Source organism: Lissotriton vulgaris, chromosome 4_1, assembly GCF_964263255.1.
Source record: "Lissotriton vulgaris chromosome 4_1, aLisVul1.2, whole genome shotgun sequence".
NCBI classification, from domain to species: domain Eukaryota; kingdom Metazoa; phylum Chordata; class Amphibia; order Caudata; family Salamandridae; genus Lissotriton; species Lissotriton vulgaris.
Genome location: NC_141691.1, coordinates 549,737,202 through 549,757,616, shown reverse-complemented (window position 1 = coordinate 549,757,616; position 20,415 = coordinate 549,737,202). Strand labels below are relative to the sequence as shown.

Below are 20,415 nucleotides of genomic sequence, written 5' to 3'. Positions count from 1 at the left end.
TTCATTGGACATTTTTCTCTAGAGCTGGTTTTTCCACTTACTTTAAGTATTGTAGCAACGAATCAACAAGAAACAATATTAGTCATGAAATGTTAATGTGTATGTGATATTGTTCTCATAAAAAGCAATATTATTATTATTAATTATTATTAATGGAAATTTGTATGCAACGAGCGCAACTAAACCCGTAGGCATCAAGGCGCTGAAGATGGTAACCAGAGAGCTCAAATATCACCAGCGGGGGAATTAGAGATAGGCTTCTTGGAATAGCCAGATCTTGAGTGCCCTACGGAACAGAGTGTGGGAGGAAATCACTTTGAGATCATTAAGAAGCGTATTCCAAAATCTGGGTACCAGGAAGCGGAAAGACCTTCCGCCCCACCTGGCCTTGGCTATACGGGGGATAGCAAGCAAGTTTTTACTGGAAGAGCGGAGTGTTCTCCCTGAGATGTAGTGGGCCACCAGGGTACGTATGGCCTCCGGTCCAGATTCATTGAGGGCACAGTGAGTAAGGCATAAAGCCTTGAAATTAATCCTTGCCTGCATGGGAAGCCAATGCAGGTCTTCTCTGATGGTGGTGCCCGAGGAGGGTTTAGGTGCGCCGACAACAAACCGGGCAGCCGCTAATGCCAAGGTATAGGGCATTGCAATAGTCCAGTCTGGAGGCAATGACCGCTAATGCTACCTGTTTGCGTGCCTCAGGGGAGAGATAGTGAGTGATTTTTCTTAAGATTCTGAGGGCATTGCAACAGGTAGACACAGTCCTACTGACCTGCTTGTCTAGGGAGGTGTCCAATATGACCCCAAGGTTGCGGGCAGAAGAGGTCGGCAGAGGACAGGCCACCAGTCCATGGACCAGGTCTCACTTTTGCCCCCAAAAATGAGGACCTCCGTTTTCTCCCCATTCAACTTAAGGAAGTTCTTAACCATCCATCCGGCGACCGCCTCCATACAGTTTTTTAAAATTATGCGCAGTTATGCTTGCAGATTGAGAGACGGAAGCCATAATCTGCGTGTCGTCGGCGTAGGAGAGGACTTCAAGCCCAAAAGATCTTATAAACCTGGCGAGAGGGGCGACATAGACGTTAAAAAGCATCGGGCTCAGTGAGGAGCCCTGGGGGACCCCACACTTCACAGCCTTAATGGGTGACATGTACTCGCCTAGCTTAACCCTTTGCTTCCGTTGGTTAAGGAAGGAAGCAAGGAGATTGAGTGCAGGGCCCTTGACTCCCAGCTCACTGATTCAGCTGACAAGAATAGTAGGGGACAGGGTGTCGAAAGCCGCCGTAAGATCAAGTAACACCAGTAAGGTGGTCTGTCCTGTGTCGACCTTAGAACGGATGCTATCGACCACCACTGTAAGTGCCGACTCAGTGCTGTGGGTCCTCCGGAAACCGTGCTGTGAGGGGTCAAGAGAGTTGGTACTGTCGAGGAAAGCACTCAAGTGGAGATTAAGATGGGTCTCCAGAAGTTTAGCAGGGGCAGGGAGAAGAGAGATGGGACGGAAGTTCTTTAGTATCCCAGGGTCCAGGGTAGGTTTTTTCAATAAAGGCTTGACAGTGGCCAATTTCCAAGAGAGGGGATAAATCCCCTCAGAAATGGCCAGGTTCATAACCTCCATCAAAGGGGGCAGGATAGTCTGTCTACAGTCTTTGAGGACCTTTAAGGGACATGGGTCCAAAGGTGACCCGGACTTGAGCTTGTCCAACAGAGAATTCAGATGAGTAGAGGTGATGGCAGGGAACTGAGAAAAGGAATAGGAAGGTGTAGGGGCTGGGGCATCCGAAAAAGTCGGAGGGGAGGCAGAAAGCGAGCTGGAGTTGAGGGTTTCCAGGTCTGTGTACGCAACAATTCTGCCATAGGGAAGACCCAATGTGGAAGAAAACAATTTCAACCTGAAGACCTCAACATAAACTTTCAGTTTAGCAAGATCAGAAAGAGCAGCATTATGTTATTTATATTTATGCTACACACATTTACCATTGTTAAGGATTTGTGGTGCTTTTGGTATTCCGGAGCGGACTTCTAAATGGTTCTGGTGGTTCCACTGCAGCTTGAAAAGTAGTGCTATCAGCAGTGTGCATGGATATGTTAGTCTCATAGGTGAACGTTTGGAGCATACCAGTTCAGAGTGAATGTTTATGGTGTTGGATGGTGAAACTAGGCTCCACGAAATTGCTGAGGCATCATCCAGGTTGGCAGGCATGTCCATTGCTAGCATAAGACAGAGCGCCGTTGGGTGTCATAATAACTGGGCAACGGTACATTGATTTTGTGTTGGAAGTAGGTTATCAGTTCTGTGTTTTTGTATTCTTTTTGTGATAGTATTTGGTGTTTCCTGGTGCAGAGTGCTATGTGGAATTCAGTGACAAACTCATCTGGTCTAGCCATGGTGTTTGGCATGCCTGCAATATTTTGTCTAACATGCACTGCACATATGCCATTTGACGGGTGCATGCTGCTCGTATATATGTACAGAGTGAGAAAGGGAGAGATTGACAGATAGATAGATATTAGCACCATAACTTATTTTAAGATTTGCTACATTGACAGGCGTGGAATACAGTTATACACTGACAGGCATGCTAGTACATGACCGTCTGCTTCACATTCGAAGGAGGCAGATGAGGGAAGATTTTTGCAGCTCAAAGTTAACTGCTACTTTGTATTTTTGCTGGTACGGGAACTGTGGATGATGACAGCAGGAGACATTCTGGCAAAAAAACCTTCAAGGACAAACCAGTGCAGTTGTCACAGGGAGTCACCTTTTACCTCACATACACACTGAGCAATGAAAGACTTTGACACGTGGGACTCAGTAGGAGACCTACATTATACTATGAGAATGTAGATCATGCCTACAGACAGCTTTTAACTGTTCATTGTCGAAGATATGTTACATTGGTAGGCTTTCTTGCCTATCTCATTTGCATGCTTCTTATTTAATGGGTTTCCTTCTTCTTGTTGTGTTCGACCCTCCCCTGGAGCAAAGCTTCTTTCTCGCCTGTTAGCCCTGGCATCTTTGGCGTGGTTTCCCCTGACTTTTTGCCTCTACCTCCTGTATTTTTGACGCTGTGCTGGATTTCGATTTTGCTAGTTTAGATGCTTTGGGCACTTTGCCACTGCTGATCAGTGTCAAAGTGCAAGTGCTCCCTGAGTAAATTGTTATTGTGATTGGTTATCCATGATTGACATATTTGTATTACCAAGAAGTCCCTAGTAAAGTGCACTGAGTGTGCCAGGGCTGGTGATTCAAATGCTACTAGTGGGCCTGCAGCACTGATTGTGCCACCCACATGAGTAGCCCTAAAATGGTGTCTCAGGGTTTCCACCGCGGTGCCTGGGTGCAACTGCCATGCTGCCCTGGTCAGTGTCCACACTGGCCAGGCATAACCCTTCCCTTTCTGTACACATTGGACACCCCTATAGGAGGCCCTAGGTACCCCCCTGGGCAGGGTGCAGTGTATATGAAAGGTAGAACATGTACTGTGTGTGTGACATGCTCTGGTAATGAAATACAGCCATTTTCGTTTTTCACTATTGAGAGGGCTATCTTGCCCATAGGCTATAATGGGGAATGCTGTGTATAATGGTTACCTGCATATCTTTCCATAGGAGCAAGATAGAAAATAAAAGTCTGGTATCCCTGAACTCAGAATATAATAACAAGTCAAGTCAAGTAATCTTTATTTCGGTCGAGGACCTTAAAAGATGCAAAATACTAAATACACTCAATAAAAAGCATCATGACAACTATGTGTAGCTCCATTGAATAATAAAATACACAAGTTACTTTTCATAGAAAATAAAACAAGCATTTACAATGCAACGGTTTTGCCTTTGGAAAACTTAGAGCTATTGGCAATGTAAATGACAATGCCATTTATTTATCTAATTTTCAAAACCAACACATAAATACAAATTTTGTCATTTACAATGCCAATAGCTCAAACTTTTCCAAAGGCGAAACCGTTGCATTGTAAATGCTTGTTGAAAAGTGTTATGGATTCCAAATAAAGCCTAAAGCCACGTTCGAGCGGGAGAGGACACTTACTAATTTACTTGTACGCATTTTTTCTCTGAATCGGAGATAAAACTTTTAAGGTGGTTGCTGAAATTACATTCTATAAAGTCAGCATGGTGGAGATGAAGGCTAGAACAGCGCCGCAAAGCTTGACTAATAGGAATACGCCGCTAAACAAATGTCTTAAAAACATGTGTGATATGTACATATCTGCTTATGGCTAATCAACACAGGTGGCAGCTTCTCTGTAGAGAGGGCTGCTGAGGCGCACTCAGTAATGGGGACACTTAAGTAATAAGTTCAGGCTGAAGACAACCCTTAATCTCTCGGGGGTCTCACGCTGCGCTGGCTTGCGAACGCACCCTCGTAGACAAGAATATCGACAAGCTACTGTTATATGCGCCAAATGTATGCAAATCATATGGTGCCATGGGCCCTTCCTATCCATGTGCCTGGTGCGACTCACCCGCTACTCTTTTGACTACTGTTAGCTAAACCACTGGCAGTCCATGCTTTGCACTGTTTGTCTTGCCCTTCGCTCGTCTGTATTATTCTATATTCAACAAAGCGGCACCGTTTTTTCGTCAGTTTTAAATTGTTTGACTTCGAAAATTGGCAACCTTTGCCAAATGGCGCCCAAAGAGGCTGGAAAAAGTCCACACACATCTTACTACAAGGTCCAGGATTACGCAGCTCGTCAGCTGCTCAGCGGGGGCAGCCTCGGGGGACCAGCCAAGCAATTCGGTCACACACCCGGGTGACTAATCCGTAGGGACAGCGCTGGCAACACCGGCCACGGGCACCGGCAGGTGGCAACTGTTGTGCCAGGACAGCAACTACACCAGAAAGGAGAAAGAGCGCTGCTTTCCTCCTCGTTTGCGGCTCACCACGCTCCCGCCCATAGAGATCCTGGTGTGGAGGGGGCTTTAAAATAATGCCCGTGCCTCCCCCCCAAGCGCACGCACTCCTAGCCTCCAGTGTGAAGGCCGCCTGACAGGCAGGAGGTGATGCCTCATCTTTCATTGTTTATGTTGTGTGCGCGGAAGGCTGCCTGCTCTTGAAGCCGCCCCTACGGCTCCCCTAATGAGCCGTTGAAAGGGGCCATTGCTCGGGAGCCCGTGGCTAGGCCGGAGGAGGGGGGCGGGGGGTGCGCGCGAGGCGCGGGCAGATTGGACGGCAGCGGTGCCCTCGACTGCTGCCCCCTCCCTCCACAATTCATTTCATAAATTAGCAGCACGAGTCGAGCGAGCGCGAGCCCACCAATCACCACAAAGAGCGGCGCTGGCCGGCCTTTAAAAAAAAGAAGAAACAAGTCAGGTCCCGGGCCGGCAGCCAATCACAGCGTGGCCCGGCAAATGATGTCACGGAGGTGTCCCGGGCCGGCAGCCAATCACAGCGCGGCCCGGGACACGCGGCAACAAGGGGCGGGGCTTAAAAAAAGCCCGAGAAACGCCCCCGAATCGCGTTTTCCCCGAGAAAGCGTGATTGACAGCCTCTGTCTCCCAATGGCTAGCCTCCATTAATGGAGCTAGCCAATGAGAGACAGAGGCGGGTCATCAAGCCGACATAGAACTCAAGAGGTTTTTTAGCGCATGCGCACTACGTGCGCACTTGCAGGCAAAACCTAAAAATGAAAAGAGGTTAAAAAGATAAAATATATATATACATGTTAAAAATACTGTACAATCAGGGCACGAGTATCACACAACAGGCATGACTAGACCGAACATTGGCCACGGAATAGTTGTTAATAAATGACCAGCGCCTCCGCCACAAGGCATGTAAATAACATCTTTTAGGAATTATGGTTTTTAAATCCTGTGTTTGAGAACAGCACTTTTAGAAAGTGGCTGTTCTCTTGTCTAACCTTTCTGTGTGCCTTGGCCTGTTTGTGAATTGACAGTCTGGTTTGTGAGTGACAGGGGCTGGGGAGCCCCCAGGAGGCTGGCTGAATCAGCCCTAGGCTGAATAGCTGCATCTGCATCTTGAGTGGTGGGAGGGGATAGCACCTGGGCCTGAATAGGGCTGTGCCTGCCTTCCAAAATGCTGGCTCCACCTCCTGCTGGGCGGCCGACGACTCTGCCCCTCTCTCCGAAAGGAAAGAAGTCGTAAGGAAAACAGTGCTCCTGGACTGACCAGAACTGGTTCTGACTAAGCCCAGGCCTCCAGAGAACAAAGGAAAGACTGGTATAAAAAGGGCTACCGAGACTACAGAAAATTAGAATGAAATCAAGAAGGAACCTCTGCCAAGGTGGAAGCTGGAAGACTGAAGAGGAAGGACTGCCCTGCTATGTGTTTGTGGGCTGACCTGCAGTTGCTTTGCTGCCAAGGAGAGGGGAAGGACTTTGCTGTGCGCTGTGTCCCCTTGCTTGAAGAGATCTCCATGGGCCTGAGGAGAGCTGGCCTCCAGTTAAGAAGTCCCAGGAACAAAAGGACTTCACCCCCTGCTTCCCCATGTACTCTGCTGTAGGAGGTCTGCCCTTCCTAGAGTGTTTGATCCAATTGTGGGTCCTCTGGAAATTGTGCCTGCTGTTTGGGAAGCTGGACAAGGAGAAAAGAAGACAATCTGCAATTTTCACGCATTGCTCGCTTGCAGAGCGCATCCCCGACAGTGCAAGGAAATTCCCGCGGCTGCGAAGATCGAGATTGTCACAACGCCTGTCATCGCTGGGTGAAATCGCTGCACCGCTTGCTTGGGGACCGCATCACGTCGCTGCGAACATTGTCGCAGAGCCATCGCATCGAGAGGCCGCGAGAGGAGTAGACGCTGTGCATCGCAGCCGCACCGGAGATCATCGCCGTCCCGAAGATCGTCGCATTGTGCCTGTGCGAGACGCTTACTACCGAACCTGCGCACCGGAATCGATACAAGGTATTGCATCCCTCCTCATACAGACCGGATTCGTCACAAAACGCCCGCTGAGTCCAGCGGGGCTGTCGCATCGCCTCCCCAGGGTGTCAGGAGTGACGCATCGCTTGTTTTTCAATGCTGCAGCTTCCATTTGGAACTTTTGTCGCATCTACAGGTACTTTGGGCCAAACGTGGCGCAACTGTGGATTATTTTAATGCAAACCCTAGAACTCTTTGAAAATCATATTCTTGAACTGTGTATGTTGGATTTTTGTCGTTTTGGTCTTGTGTAGTTTAGATAAAGATACTTTATTTTTCTAAACTGGTGTGGAGTCCATTTGTGGTGTTTTCACTGTGTTACTGTGAGTGTTGGTACAAATACTTTACACATTGCCTTTGATAAGCCTGTCTGCTCCTGCCAGGCTACCAAGGAGGTGAGCAGGGGTTATCTAAGAGTGTATCCCCCTTACCCTGACTAGAAGCAAGGGTCCCTATTTGGACATTGGTACCTACCTCTGCCAACTAGAGACCACCAGATCTAACATCGCCCATTTGGTTGCACAACTTGTATCCTTCTACTGCTTACATTCAAGGAACTGCTTTAACTTTAATTTTCACCACTCATGGAAGTGCATGTGCTTTCTTGCTCTCTCCCTTACCTGCTGCTTCCCCTTTCCATATCCCCAACACCTCCATGCTTTCTGTGTAGCTTCAGCTTATCTGTTGCTTCCCACCCTTCTCACCTTGTCATATTTAACAACTCCAACCAAACCCCTCCATTTTTTCCAGCCCAATCCTCTCTCTGTTGCTCTCCTGTGCTATGTTTACTGCTCCATCACGTCCATTCCTAAGTATAAATGTTTTTTCGCTTATGCTCTTCAGCATTGCCAACGTTTATTAATAAAAAATAGTGTAAAAAGATTGATGTTCAGTGATTCTGCCAAGCATGCATATATGCAGGCTTACTAGTCAAAAGCAAATATATGCACTTAACAGGCTGTGTTTCTTTGCAAGCACCTGTGCTAAAGGAGGAATCGTTTTGGCATTAATGAGCTTGTACATAGGCCTTGTGTTGTAAATTTGATTGTAAGAACGCAAACATCATAGAAAGATTGTGCCATGCACATATAACATGATTAGACTTTCTCACGTTTTTACTAACACATTTTTCTTTAAAGAAATAAACGTAGACTTGTTTAAAGATGTGGTTTTATTAACATAACTCATGTTTTAGGGAGAGCATACCTCTATATAACTAAAGCCTAAAGTGCTTTTCCTATGGTTGTTAGGATGCACCTGTATTGATAGATTTATTGTACATTAACATCAACTGTAGACTCTCAATATACTAGCACGAGCTAATTTCTAAAATGGTTTCAAATTACAAACGTTTACATATGTTTTGAACAGGAAGATACTAACATGTGTGGAACACATTTGGTGCCTCTGTGCAGTCTTAGTAGGATACTACCCTAGCGGTTGAAAATCTAGAAAAAGAATTTTGTAAAGTCTCACAAATTTCCTTAACACTCATGAGACAATGTCGGCTTAGCTGAGATGTGTTAACTGACCAGTTCTAATTGGCTGTGCTAAAAACTTTTTAAATCAGAAACCCCAAAATTGTCTAAGGAGTAAAAGCACTTTGCAGGTGTGTAAGAAAAATTACTGACAAGTAGTTCAACGCATTGGGCCCGATTCACAAAGATAAATTACACTTTTGAAGTTAACTACTTTTTGGCTATTCCCATAATTTGGGAAGCGGTGTGTCACAGTGGGAGAGCAGCTGACTCTGGAGTGCAGGGGTCATGGTTCGATCCCCAGTGCTGCATCATGTGACTCTGTGAACTAGCTCAGTTAATATCCCCGACATCCCCCAGCGCCTAGAATTCCAAAGGGATGATATGTTCACGCTTTACAAGTATGCATTATTTGCTATTATAATTTGGTGGAGACATGCAAGTTACCCTTTTGGAGTAAATTTACACTCGGATTTTGTGAATAGTCAAAAAGTAGTAAGCTTACTTAAAAGTGTAAGTTATCTTTATCAATCAGGCCCTATTAGTTTTATGTGGTGGATAGAAATGTGTCGGAAGAAGTCCCTTGGGTACAGGGACTTAAAACTGGACTGTGGGAAGGAATGCAATCTGTTGAACAGGCTGGATATAAATGCTGCAGTTTCCACTATTCATGATGTTCCCATCGGTCGTAGGACCATCTGGCTTAGACTGTATGTCAAAAACTTTTCACTGGAACAAGGGCATCCCAACTTGTGGACAAAGTCCCAAGTTTAAGATGGAAGAGTAACAAGAGAGGAAGGGATAGGGGGAATAATCTCGAGAGAGCGAGCTTTGGGGCCATGTAGGGATATCACATGAAATCATACACAATATGGGTGGGAGGGCAAACACACAGCAGGAGAGGGCAGAGTAGATACAAGAGTTATGTGGCAGGACCATGGGGTTATATCAGGCACATAAGGGGTGGATGGGGAGAAACACAAGTGAGGGGGAAGTGCACAATGCAAGGGACTGGAAAGAAAGCATAATTAAAAAGGGAGCATCACAGGGAGGATGATGCATCACTGAGTGGACAAAAGTGGTATTCCGCACGAGGAGTCAGGAGAGACGGGCTATGGAAGCTTACAGAGTGAAGGATGGAGACAGATGATAAGCATACTGTGGAGTGCCATGAAGGAGAGAGACTGTTGGGCTGTTTGTTCTGGCCGTGAGCCATGCTCACCTGACACCTGTGTCCAGGTCAAATGGCCAGGCCCTGGGGTAGGACCAGGGAGCGGGGCAAGTCACAGTTGGATTGCCAGGGGAAGAAGAAAGTTCTAGAAAGGCATAGCAAGGGGGACCAGGGCCTGAAAGCTAGAGCCATGAGTAGGCATCAGGGGGAAAAGTTTGCAAAATAATAACAATATGCGGTATATACAGAGAAAGGGGGAAAGAAAGAAAGCAGGGGCTACCAGGGAGGATGTGTAAGATCATTGTGGTGAATCTGCCTTATTGGTGCAAATGCCCGATCTTATTCGGTATTTCGACCTCTGGGGCACCTGGTTCCCAACGGATCTGCTATAATCTAAATTGGCATAAATTACGCTTTGATAAATCAACAGTAAATTTAAGTAAAATTTAACAATAAACAACATAGAACATTCCACATCCCACTGCCCCTTTCCTTCTTTTCGTCATTTTCTATTACTTTGTACCACTGGGTCTCTAATGTTATTTCTGCATCTGTGAGCTATTCATTTTCAACTTAAGTTTCTCTGTATAGGTTTTATCTGGGACTGCGGATGGGAGCCGATGGCAAACATTCACATTATGAGGCACTTACATAAACAAACAATAAAAGAGCAGTAATCTCACTAGAAATCCTAATGTTCTTGTCAATTACAGGTTTTGTAGCACGTGCTGCAAAGGCTGCTACCCTCATAGGTTGGCAGCTTTGTAATAGGTCAATAAAATATTTGTTTAGTTCCACATAACTTCTGATTTTATTTTTGCATAACTGAATTTAAGAGAGCAACTTTGTTAAAGCTTTACAAGACAACTCCATACACTTTTTCAGGTGTTTTTAGCAAGCCCAACATTGTATTTTAAAAGCACCCATTGGTGGTTTATATGGTTGTACAACTGCAACCCCTAAATTGCCAATAATAGTTTTCACCCATCATCGATGTACTGGCAACCAGCAAATCAAAACAATGCGTTTCTGTATTTAGTAATCACCATAGGGACCCAAAGACTGCAAAGGACCGGAAGGTAAACACTCCGTAGGGGCAATATTTTCAGATGCTGTAGTATAACAGTGAGTACCATACAACAGTAATAACTAATTAGTCATTAAACATAAGATGAAAGCACTGATGTGGTGTTAAAGGCAGATCCTTTGTCATGACCACTATCTGCTGACCAGAGCATTAACAAGTTTGTATTTCAGCTAAGGAGACCACCTTTTACAATATGTAAGGCAGCAAGCTGTGTGTCGTACTATTGCATAATTAAGGTTATGGACTGAATGTAACAGAACTGAATGTTTCCTAACCCCTAATAGAAGACAATATAATGATTCATTTGACAATATAAGGCATACTTTTTGGGTGCATTATTTTGTAATTAGCAACATGTCCATCCTTTGAAAAACTACAGAAAACGATAAAGATATATGAAAATATAGAGGAATAGTTCACAACTGAAAATATCATTTTGAAGAATACTTGTAGCTAGTTTTACCTTGAAATCATTGTTATACCGCCCAAAGTTGACTCTGCCCATGCTTTCCACCAAAAGATCAAGATTGGCACCAGCTTTTCCAGTAATATTGAGAGTGCTACACTTTTTTCTTTCAAGCACTCCCTGAGGAACCTAGGCAATAAATAAAAACAAATATTTTTTGAAAATGATTTACTAACTATTGTGAATTAAGGACGAGCTAATTATTTGCTTAAAATATAGCTCTATTGATGTGGTCAATACAGAGGCTACACAAGAATAATGAAATAACCAAAGCCAATATACGTAGAGGAAAAAAAGTGTAGCGAAACAATGTGATATTTCTACATTGAATTTAATTAAAAGCATAAAGTTACATGTTGAAATTAAATAAAATTTCATTTTCATGAAATTAATTAAAATAAAATACTAAACATACAAAGAGCAGTTTCAATTTAGAAGATGGTACTAACAAAAAACAGGGGGATATCCCCAATTCAACGTTCTAATTATATAAATTACTCCCTGTGCATGACAAATTATCCTACTTGCCCATCCAATGTAAAATCATAACATTTCATTTCATGTTTTGCCAGGTTAACCACAGAATGACGTAACAGGCTGTTCCACATAAGATCCCACAACATTATTTAGAGCAAAACTATGGATAAATGAGTACAAATTAACAAACGGAGACAGAAAAAAAGCTACTAAATTCATGTTGGAATGCCATTAACATTTAAAGAGATAAAGGACAATCAAAAGTCGCAAAAAAATTAAAGGGGCATAATAGGAAGTGAGATGATGTCAAGTCAAGTCAAGTCAAGTCAATTAATTTATATAGCGCGCTACATACCCAGAGGGTCTCAGATGGGTGGGGAATTACTTGTCGAATATCCAGGTTTTAAGTTGCTTTCTGAATGCTAGGTGGTTCTGAGTGAGGCAAAGGTGAATGGGAAGTGAGTTCCAGGTTTTAGCCGCCAGGTAGGAGAAGGATCTTCTTCCCATGGTGGTTTTGTTGATGCGAGGGACAGCGGCAAGGGCTTGGTTGGAAGAGCGTAGCTGGCGGGAGGGGGTGTAGAAGGAAAGTCGTGTGTTGAGGCATTCGGGTCCAAGTTCGTAAAGTGCTTTGTGTGCGTGGGTTAGGAAGCGGAATGTTATCCTCTTATTGACGGGGAGCCAGTGGAGGTTTTTCAGGTGGCCAGAAATGTGGTCTTTACGCGGGATGTCTAGTATGAGTCTGGCTGATGCGTTCTGGATGCGTTGGAGTTTTTTCTGAAGTTTGGCGGTGGTACCGGAGTATAGGGTGTTTCCGTAGTCCAGGCGGCTTGTAACCAGAGCGTGGGTGACCATTTTTCTAGTTTCGGTGGGGATCCAGCGAAATGTTTTTTTGAACATGCGAAGAATGTTGAAGCAAGATGATGAAACGGCGTTAACTTGTCTGGTCATCGAGAGTGAGGAGTCCAGGATGACGCCCAGGTTCCATGCGTGGTCCGTCGGGATGGGTGCTTTTCCAAGGGCCTCTGGCCACCAAGAGTCGTCCCAGGCGGAGGGAGAGGTACCTAAGATAAGGACTTCTGTTTTGTCTGAGTTCAGTTTCAGACGGCTGTGCTTCATCCACTCGGCAACTTCTTTCATTCCTTCATGTAGGTTGGTTTTGGCGGTGTGAGGGTCTTTGGTGAGTGAGAGGATCAGTTGAGTGTCATCAGCGTAGGAGATGATGTTGAGGTTGTGTTGGCGTGCGATGGTCGCGAGGGGGCTCATGTATACGTTGAAGAGGGTGGGGCTGAGTGAAGATCCTTGTGGCACGCCACAGATGACTTCGGTGGCCTCTGATTTGAAGGGGGGAAGGCGGACTCTCTGAGTTCTTCTGGCAAGGAACGAGGTGATCCATTCCAGTGCTTTGCCTTGGATTCCGATGTTTCTGAGGCATTGTAACAGGGTGCTATGACAGACTGTGTCGAAGGCAGCGGAGAGGTCGAGGAGGATGAGGGCGACTGTGTCTCCATTATCCAGTAGAGTTCGAATGTCGTCTGTTGCTGCGATGAGTGCGGTCTCAGTGCTGTGTTTGGCTCGGAAGCCGGACTGTGAGGAGTCGAGGGATTTGTTCGTTTCAAGGAAGGCGGCGAGCTGGTTGTCGACAGCTTTCTCGATGACTTTAGCTGGGAATGGAAGGAGCGAGATGGGCGGTAGTTTTTGAGATCGGTGGGGTCAGCTGTGGGTTTTTTCAGAAGGGCGCTGAGTTCGGCGTGTTTCCAGCTTTCCGGGAAGGTGGCGGAGTTGAGGGAGCAGTTGATGACGTCTCGGAGGTGTGGTGCTATGATGGAGTCTACTTTGTTGAAGATGTGGTGAGGGCATGGGTCTGTGGGGGATCCTGAGTGGATGGAGTTCATTAGGCGGATGGTGTCCTCAGTGGAGATTGGGTTCCAGTCATTAAGGATGTTAAAGGGGGATGAAGGTCCTGCAGAAGGTTGGGTGGGTTGGTCTTCGGGTTGGTTGTCGAAGCTGTTGTGGATGTCTGCGATTTTGTCGTGGAAGAACGAAGCAAGGGAGTCGCAAAGGGTTTGAGAGGGCGTGATGTCGTTGGAGTTGGCAGTGGGGTTGGTAAACTCTTTGATGATGTTGAATAATTCCTTGCTGTTATGGGCGTTGTTGTCTAGTCGTTCTTTGAATGCGGCTTTCTTGGCAGTCCGGATTAGTTGGTGGTGTATGCGGGTGGCGTTTTTGAAGGCGTCCCTGGTGCTGGTGTTTGGGTCTTTTTTCCAGGCCTTCTCAAGGGAGCGACAGAGTTTCTTGGATTTCTTAAGATCATCGTTGAACCAGGGGGCGTTTTTGCTGCCTAGTTTGATTTGACGTTTTTTCAAAGGTGCTAGGTTGTCGGCGCTGTTGGTTAGCCATTGAGTGAGGTTAATGGCTGCTTGGTTGGGGTTCGAAGAGTGGGCAGGGGGGTTTTGAATAAGCGATGAGGAGATCTGGTTGATGGTGATTTTGTTCCAGTTTCTTCGCAGAGTAGGTTGAGGATGGTTGTGGGTTGTGGTCTTTTTGTAGATAAAGTGAACGCAGCTGTGGTCCGTCCAATGGAGAACTGTGGTGTGACTGAAGGAGATATGTTTGCTGGAGGTGAAAATAGGGTCGAGTGTGTGACCTGCGTAGTGAGTGGGGGTATTGACAAGTTGTTTGAGTCCGAGGTTGGCGAGATTGTCCAGAAGGGTGGTGGTGTTTCTGTCGTTGCTCTTTTCCATGTGAAAATTGAGGTCTCCCAGTAGAATGTAGTCCTCGGAGGGGAGGGCGTGTGGGGTGATAAAGTCAGTGATGTCTTCACTGAATTGTGCACGGGGTCCTGGTGGTCTGTAGAGGAGGGTGCCTCTGAGTGTGGTCTTTGGGTCGGTGTGGATCTGGAAGTGGAGGTGCTCGGCGATAGCGAGGTTGTCCTCTGAGCTGGTTGAGACGCGGATGGTGTTCTTATGGACGATGGCGATGCCTCCTCCGGTTTGCTTGGTGCAGTTTTTTCGGATGATCTTGTAGCCTTCCGGGATGGCAATGGCAATGTCGGGGGCTGAGGAGGCGTTCATCCATGTTTCTGTTAGGAAGGCGACGTCCGGAGAGATGGTGTCTAGAAGATTCCAAAGGTCGATGGCGTGTTTGTGAACCGAGCGGGTGTTGAGCAGGATGCATTCGACGTCCGGAGAGATGGTGTCTAGAAGATTCCAAAGGTCGATGGCGTGTTTGTGAACCGAGCGGGTGTTGAGCAGGATGCATTTTAGGTGGTCGGTGTCAGATCTCTGTTTGGTGTTAGTGGATGAGGAGTTGGTCTTGGTGCCGTCATACTTGCAGAAGTTGCATGTGAAGGGTCCATGGGTGTGTCCAGGAGCGGCTTGGGCGCAGTTGGGGAGTCGACCATGGTTTAGGGCTAGGAGGGTGGAGGCGTCGTATGAAATGCGGGTGGGGTGGGTGGGACGGGGGCCAGGGGGTCTGGCGCTGGGCGCGGTCCAGGCGCGGACGGGCGTAGACGGGCCTACCCTTGGCGCACCCTCGGCGCGCATGGGGCGCGACCGCTGCGAGTGAACGCTGCGCGAAAATGCATCATTCATATATGGAAAGTGGAGGGGGAGGGGCGAGGGAGGCTCAGCTGGGAGGCGGGGCGGGCTCAAGAGGACGGGCTTATAGGGAAAACAACAACAACAAAATGGCAGCGGAGGGTAAAGCAGAGCGCCAGGGATTATCGCGCTATTAATTTAAAATGCACTTTAGCAAGCTTTGCACACAGAAAGCGATGCAGCAATCACGTTGCAGGTTTAAATGACAAGCGCAGCACAACGATACCAGCTCTAAGCAGGGAGCCTGGGGAGCGACCGCTCAGCACAGCAGCGATGAGATGGTGTGATGTGGGCAAATAAAGTCTAAAGAACATAGATAAACATATTATGTCTGGGTCTCAGAGGATTCTCCTTCAGGGCATAATAATAAAGAATTTACAATTTAAAATTGTGCATCCTGACTTATTAAATCAGGATGATTCAAAATATAGAATCGCTAATTTCTCTTATGATGGTGTAAAATCCAGCAGTATACCACATTTTCTGCTGCTTTATGCTTTTCCCAAAACTGTATACTTGCGATCATACAGAAAATAAGTTAGATACATGTGCAAAACTATATTTAACCCACTTAGTCAGATTATTTATTTAGCAGGTACTACATATCAGTAAATTTGGTGCAAAAAAGCATTCTTAGAAATCCATGACTGTCTTCTATTTCCAGAAGCATTCCATGGGAATTGGCGAATCCAAAAAAAGAAATTGAAATCATCTCTAAACACAGGAGGAAATATACAGGAATAGATTTCCAACATTTCAAATGGCTTTAATAAGATATGGCCCATTGAGACCATATCAAAGTAAGCTGGTTCAGGGAACAATCAAACTAATTCAAACTGAAATATTACACCCAAAAATTATTGATGTATGTTCTATATCATAAGCTTACTATTTCTAAGGTAACCAGGGAAGACATGGCTGTGATCCAGTTGGCAGTATGTCAGGAGTGACAAGACACTTGAAGAGGAGCAGGAGAAGCTGGAACAGACATAAGAGGAGAGATTTTGGAGAGCAGAAGGTATGACACAGGCTAGCGTATGACGCTGGACATAAAGAGGAAGAGAAAGATAGAAAAGACGAGTGAGAAGGGAGGGAGAATGAGTGAAACAAGACCTTCCTAGAAGCTGCCTGCCATGCAAGTTTTTATAGGAGTGTTCAATAACGAATTGTCTCTGCACAGTCTAAAAACGTATGTTTGTAATTCTCCACTGCAACATTTCACTTTCAATATAGAGCTTACTCTTGAAAGCCTTTTGAGTTTCCTGGATGGGAAACTTTTTGAGTTTCCTTGAAGTGCAACATAGTCAGATGTGCCTGATTCGGACAGGAAACATGTTGCAGTTCTGAAGAAACACTGACAAAAGAAACAGTGTTGTTCCATTCATACTTATTATTCCATCTGACAGGAGAAGTAGAACTGGTAATTTCAGCAAGCAGCAAACACTTTCCAGTGTCGAATTATATCTTTCCGCTCTGTTACGAGGTGGAGCCAGAGGAGCCACTAAGGTAATATAATATCTTTAGACCAAGGTTACTTGAATTTCCAATTCTGGCTGGTAATTTGATCTCCATAGTGTGATATTACCAGTTGTTCCAGATGGATGGTGAATATCAGGGAGGGCCCAGATTTACCTGCTCTATTGCTGCAGATTTTGTTCACTAATTCAAACATATTTCAGCATACAGTTTCTGATTACAGATGGTGATTCCTCCCTGTCATGTCGCCTCGCCTGACCCTGGTGTTTGTACAGGGCAGGCGGAAAGGGAGGAGCCGGGGGGGGGAGGAAAAAGGAAGGCAGTACGATGCTCGCACACGGAGAATAAAGTAGTACACCGAGCTTCCGTGTGCGAGTCTTTTATTGGGGCAAAACGTTACACTGGCGACGAGGGTGGGATCCTGGTGATCCAGCGCTTCTGCCCCCCCTCACTGCAGCGTCATTTACGGAGCGCGCAGCTGAGGACCGGCCCATCCAGCGCGCCGACATAGAAAAGAGCCCAAAACGCGATTGGAATCGCGTAGAGGGCGCGCGCTGCTCAAGTGCCACACCAAAAGACTGGAGCCACGTCAAAGGGTGAGTTTAAAGCAGTGACTAGCCTTATAAGAAGCAGCAGGAAAGTTTAAGTAAAGTGCCAGACAAAAGTATCTGTGTCTTCCTCGGCAGCCATCTTGAAGTCAGGCACAGTGCATAGGATAACTTCAGCTCCTAACACAGCAGCCATTTTAATGTCAGGCAGTTATAGAAACCTCCAAAAAAACCTGCAAACTCCTGAAAATAGAGCCGTGCCCGGCCAGTCGAGCCTGTATCCTTGCTCAAGATGTCAGTGGAACCCGACACTTCACGTCCATCAGTCACAGGATCCACCCAGGAAGCCCCGCAGCTGTGTCCAATGCTGCTAGGAGTGTCATACCTACGCCTGCCAGAGCCTCTAGAGTTGACATCTGGGAACAGCATGGGGCCCAAATGGAAGAACTGGGCTGAAGATTTCGAGGACTTCATGACGGGGTCCCAAGTGCAAGATTCTAAGCAAAAGGTGATCGCCCTGCGAAACTTGATAGGAAAAGACATTGCACAGATCATCAAAGAATTGCCTGCTGCCAATGCCACCTCATATGAAGATGTGAAAGGAGCTCTAGATCGGAAGTTCCTCCACAAACGAAACTTAGACTACGAGCCGTATACGTTCAACCTTGCTTCGCAAGAAAAGGACGAGTCAATGTGCGACTTCATTGCTCGCATTCGGCGCCTAGCCCGATATTGTGAGTTCGACACTTTCAACACTGACGATGCGCTTTGACTGCGTATTATTGAAGGGTGCCAGTCAGAATCACTACGCAGCCGATTGCTAAAGAAACACTACACGCTTGAAGAAATAGAGGAACTCACTCGCATTAATGATCAAGCAGAAGACCACGCCAAGAAGATGGAAGCCAGAAGATCTGAAAAAAAGGAACAAGCTTTCCGAATGCAGTCTCACACTGACTCGAAGTGCCGCTCCGACCGCCGCAAGTCTGGAAGACCGACGCAGGCCCTCCACGCGACCCCCTCACGCAACAGAACCCAAAGCAGTCAAGCAAGCAGACCAGCCTCGAAATGCTACAGATGCGGCCAGGACTACCCACACTCAGGACAGTGTCACGCCATAGGACAACAGTGTCACCGCTGTGGAAGAGAAAATAATTGGACTGGGATAATCCATCTGGGGAAGTATTCCCAAGTAAAAACACCATTAAGACCCTTTATTGGGACTACATAGAAGAAAGACTTTGGAGAAGTACAAAATTTGAAACAATGGGGGGGAGATTTTTGGAAATTAAAATGAGACCTGTATTAGAACAATATTGGGACAGTATTACTGTCCCAATGGACAGGAAGTTATTTTTCCAGTTAAGGTCTGGTTCTCTTCCCCTGAGATCCTTGACGGGTAGATGGCGGAGTTCGAATACCTCATGCTGCCCGGGGTGTGGTGCAACTAATGAAAGCATAGGCCACTTTTTATTTTTGTGTGAGGCCTATGCTATCCCAAGGAGAGTATGGCTGGCCCCAGTTTGTCGAAACCTTGGGGCATCTAGTGGTGTTGAGGGGCTAAGAATCATTTGTACTTCCACTGACATGCCTATTGTTCTGGGAACAGCAAAGTATTTGGGGTGGGCATGGTCCATCAGGCGGAGGGCTATATCTGTTAATACAATCTGATATTGTTATATAAGTTTAAACAACCTTTTTATTGTTAAAGCTTGCACAACTGTTTTAAATGTATGAAATACGGATTTTAATTAACATGTATTTTTAAATGTATGTTTGTGCTTTTATGAGAATATATCTCGAATAAAGCTTTACAAAAAAAATAAAATAATAATAATAATTTCGAAGTGGCCTGTCAAACGCGACAGTGGAAAATGAAAACGTCCAAGTCAAGCTCAGAAACCCACCATCATGCAAGAGCAGTACGGGGAAGGAAAAGCTGCTCATCTAATTCGTCAAGGTCGAGCGTGCACTCTGTCAGCTCATACCGATCCCAGAGGTCGACGTCCCGGGAATCGTCGTCTCACACACCTGTCTCGCAAGATAGCGATGAATATGTATGTATGGTGTCAGATCCCGACAGACTAAAGAAATACCCAAGATTATTGAACATTCAAATAGGGAGTCACCCCGCCAAGTTCGTACTGAATTCGGGAGCATCCCTAAACTACATCTGCACCATGGAATATCAAAGCATGAAACCCCAGCCAAAACTAAAACCAGCCGCTGTCCGAGTCTACACCTGGATGTCTAGGAAACACCTACCATGCCTGGGACAGTTCCACACGACTCTGATCTATAAGAAACGACAGATACAAGCCCACATCCACATGATTGAGGGTCCTGATGCGGCGGATTGCCTTCTCAGTTTACCGACAGCGGAACGCCTCAACTTGTCGAGCTCTTGTACACGGTGGATGACTCCCCAGACATTGTCAACAAGTTTCCAAATCTCTTCAAAGTATTTGGGAAGCTTAACCAGTTCAAAGTCAAACTGCACATCAACGAGCAAATATCACCAATAGCGCAGCACCACCGGAAGGTGCCATTTCACCTGCAACAGGCAGTGGATGATGAGCTACAGGATCTCCTGAGGACGGATATCATTGAACGATCCACAGTGTCCACTCTCTGGGTGTCACCAGTGGTGGTAGTGCCCAAGAAAGGACAAGACAACAAAGTACGCCTGTGTGGACATGAGTGCCCCGAATACAGCTATTGAGAGGGAACGACACCCCGGACCCCACATCAGTGATACGATTGCACGTCTTAATGGGGCAACTGTCTTTTCGAAGCTAGATCTCAACAAGGGATACCACCAACTGGAATTACATGAGAGATCCCGCTACATTACCACTTTTACCACTCATCAAGGCATGCTCCGCTATAAGCGCTTACATTTCGGGATCTCTTCAGCTGCAGAGATCTTTCAAGAAGCCATCCGGCGGGTAATCCAGGGTATCCCAAACGCTTTTAATTATAGTGACGATATCCTGGTTTTTGGGGAAAACCAAGCAGAACATGACAAAGCCTTTGACCGAGTGTGCCAAGCCCTACTCAATACTAACCTCACACTCAACCCGGATAAATGTGAATTCCACAAGTCCACACTAAAATTCTATGGACATATCTTTTCCAAAGACGGCATGAAACCAGACCCTGAGAAAGTGTCTACCCTTGCGGACACACCACAGCCGAAGGA

The 20,415-nt window shown here is 46.1% G+C and overlaps 1 protein-coding gene across 1 annotated transcript in view; it reads right to left on the bottom strand.

Moving 5' to 3' along the window:
- The window catches only part of GLB1 (galactosidase beta 1), a 277,016-nt gene that overhangs the window by 15,589 nt on the left and 241,012 nt on the right, over positions 1-20,415 (bottom strand). The window contains exon 14 of the mRNA XM_086964687.1: positions 11,114-11,245. Within this exon, the coding sequence (XP_086820813.1) occupies positions 11,114-11,245 (132 nt within the window). The remainder of the gene's footprint in view (positions 1-11,113; positions 11,246-20,415) is intronic.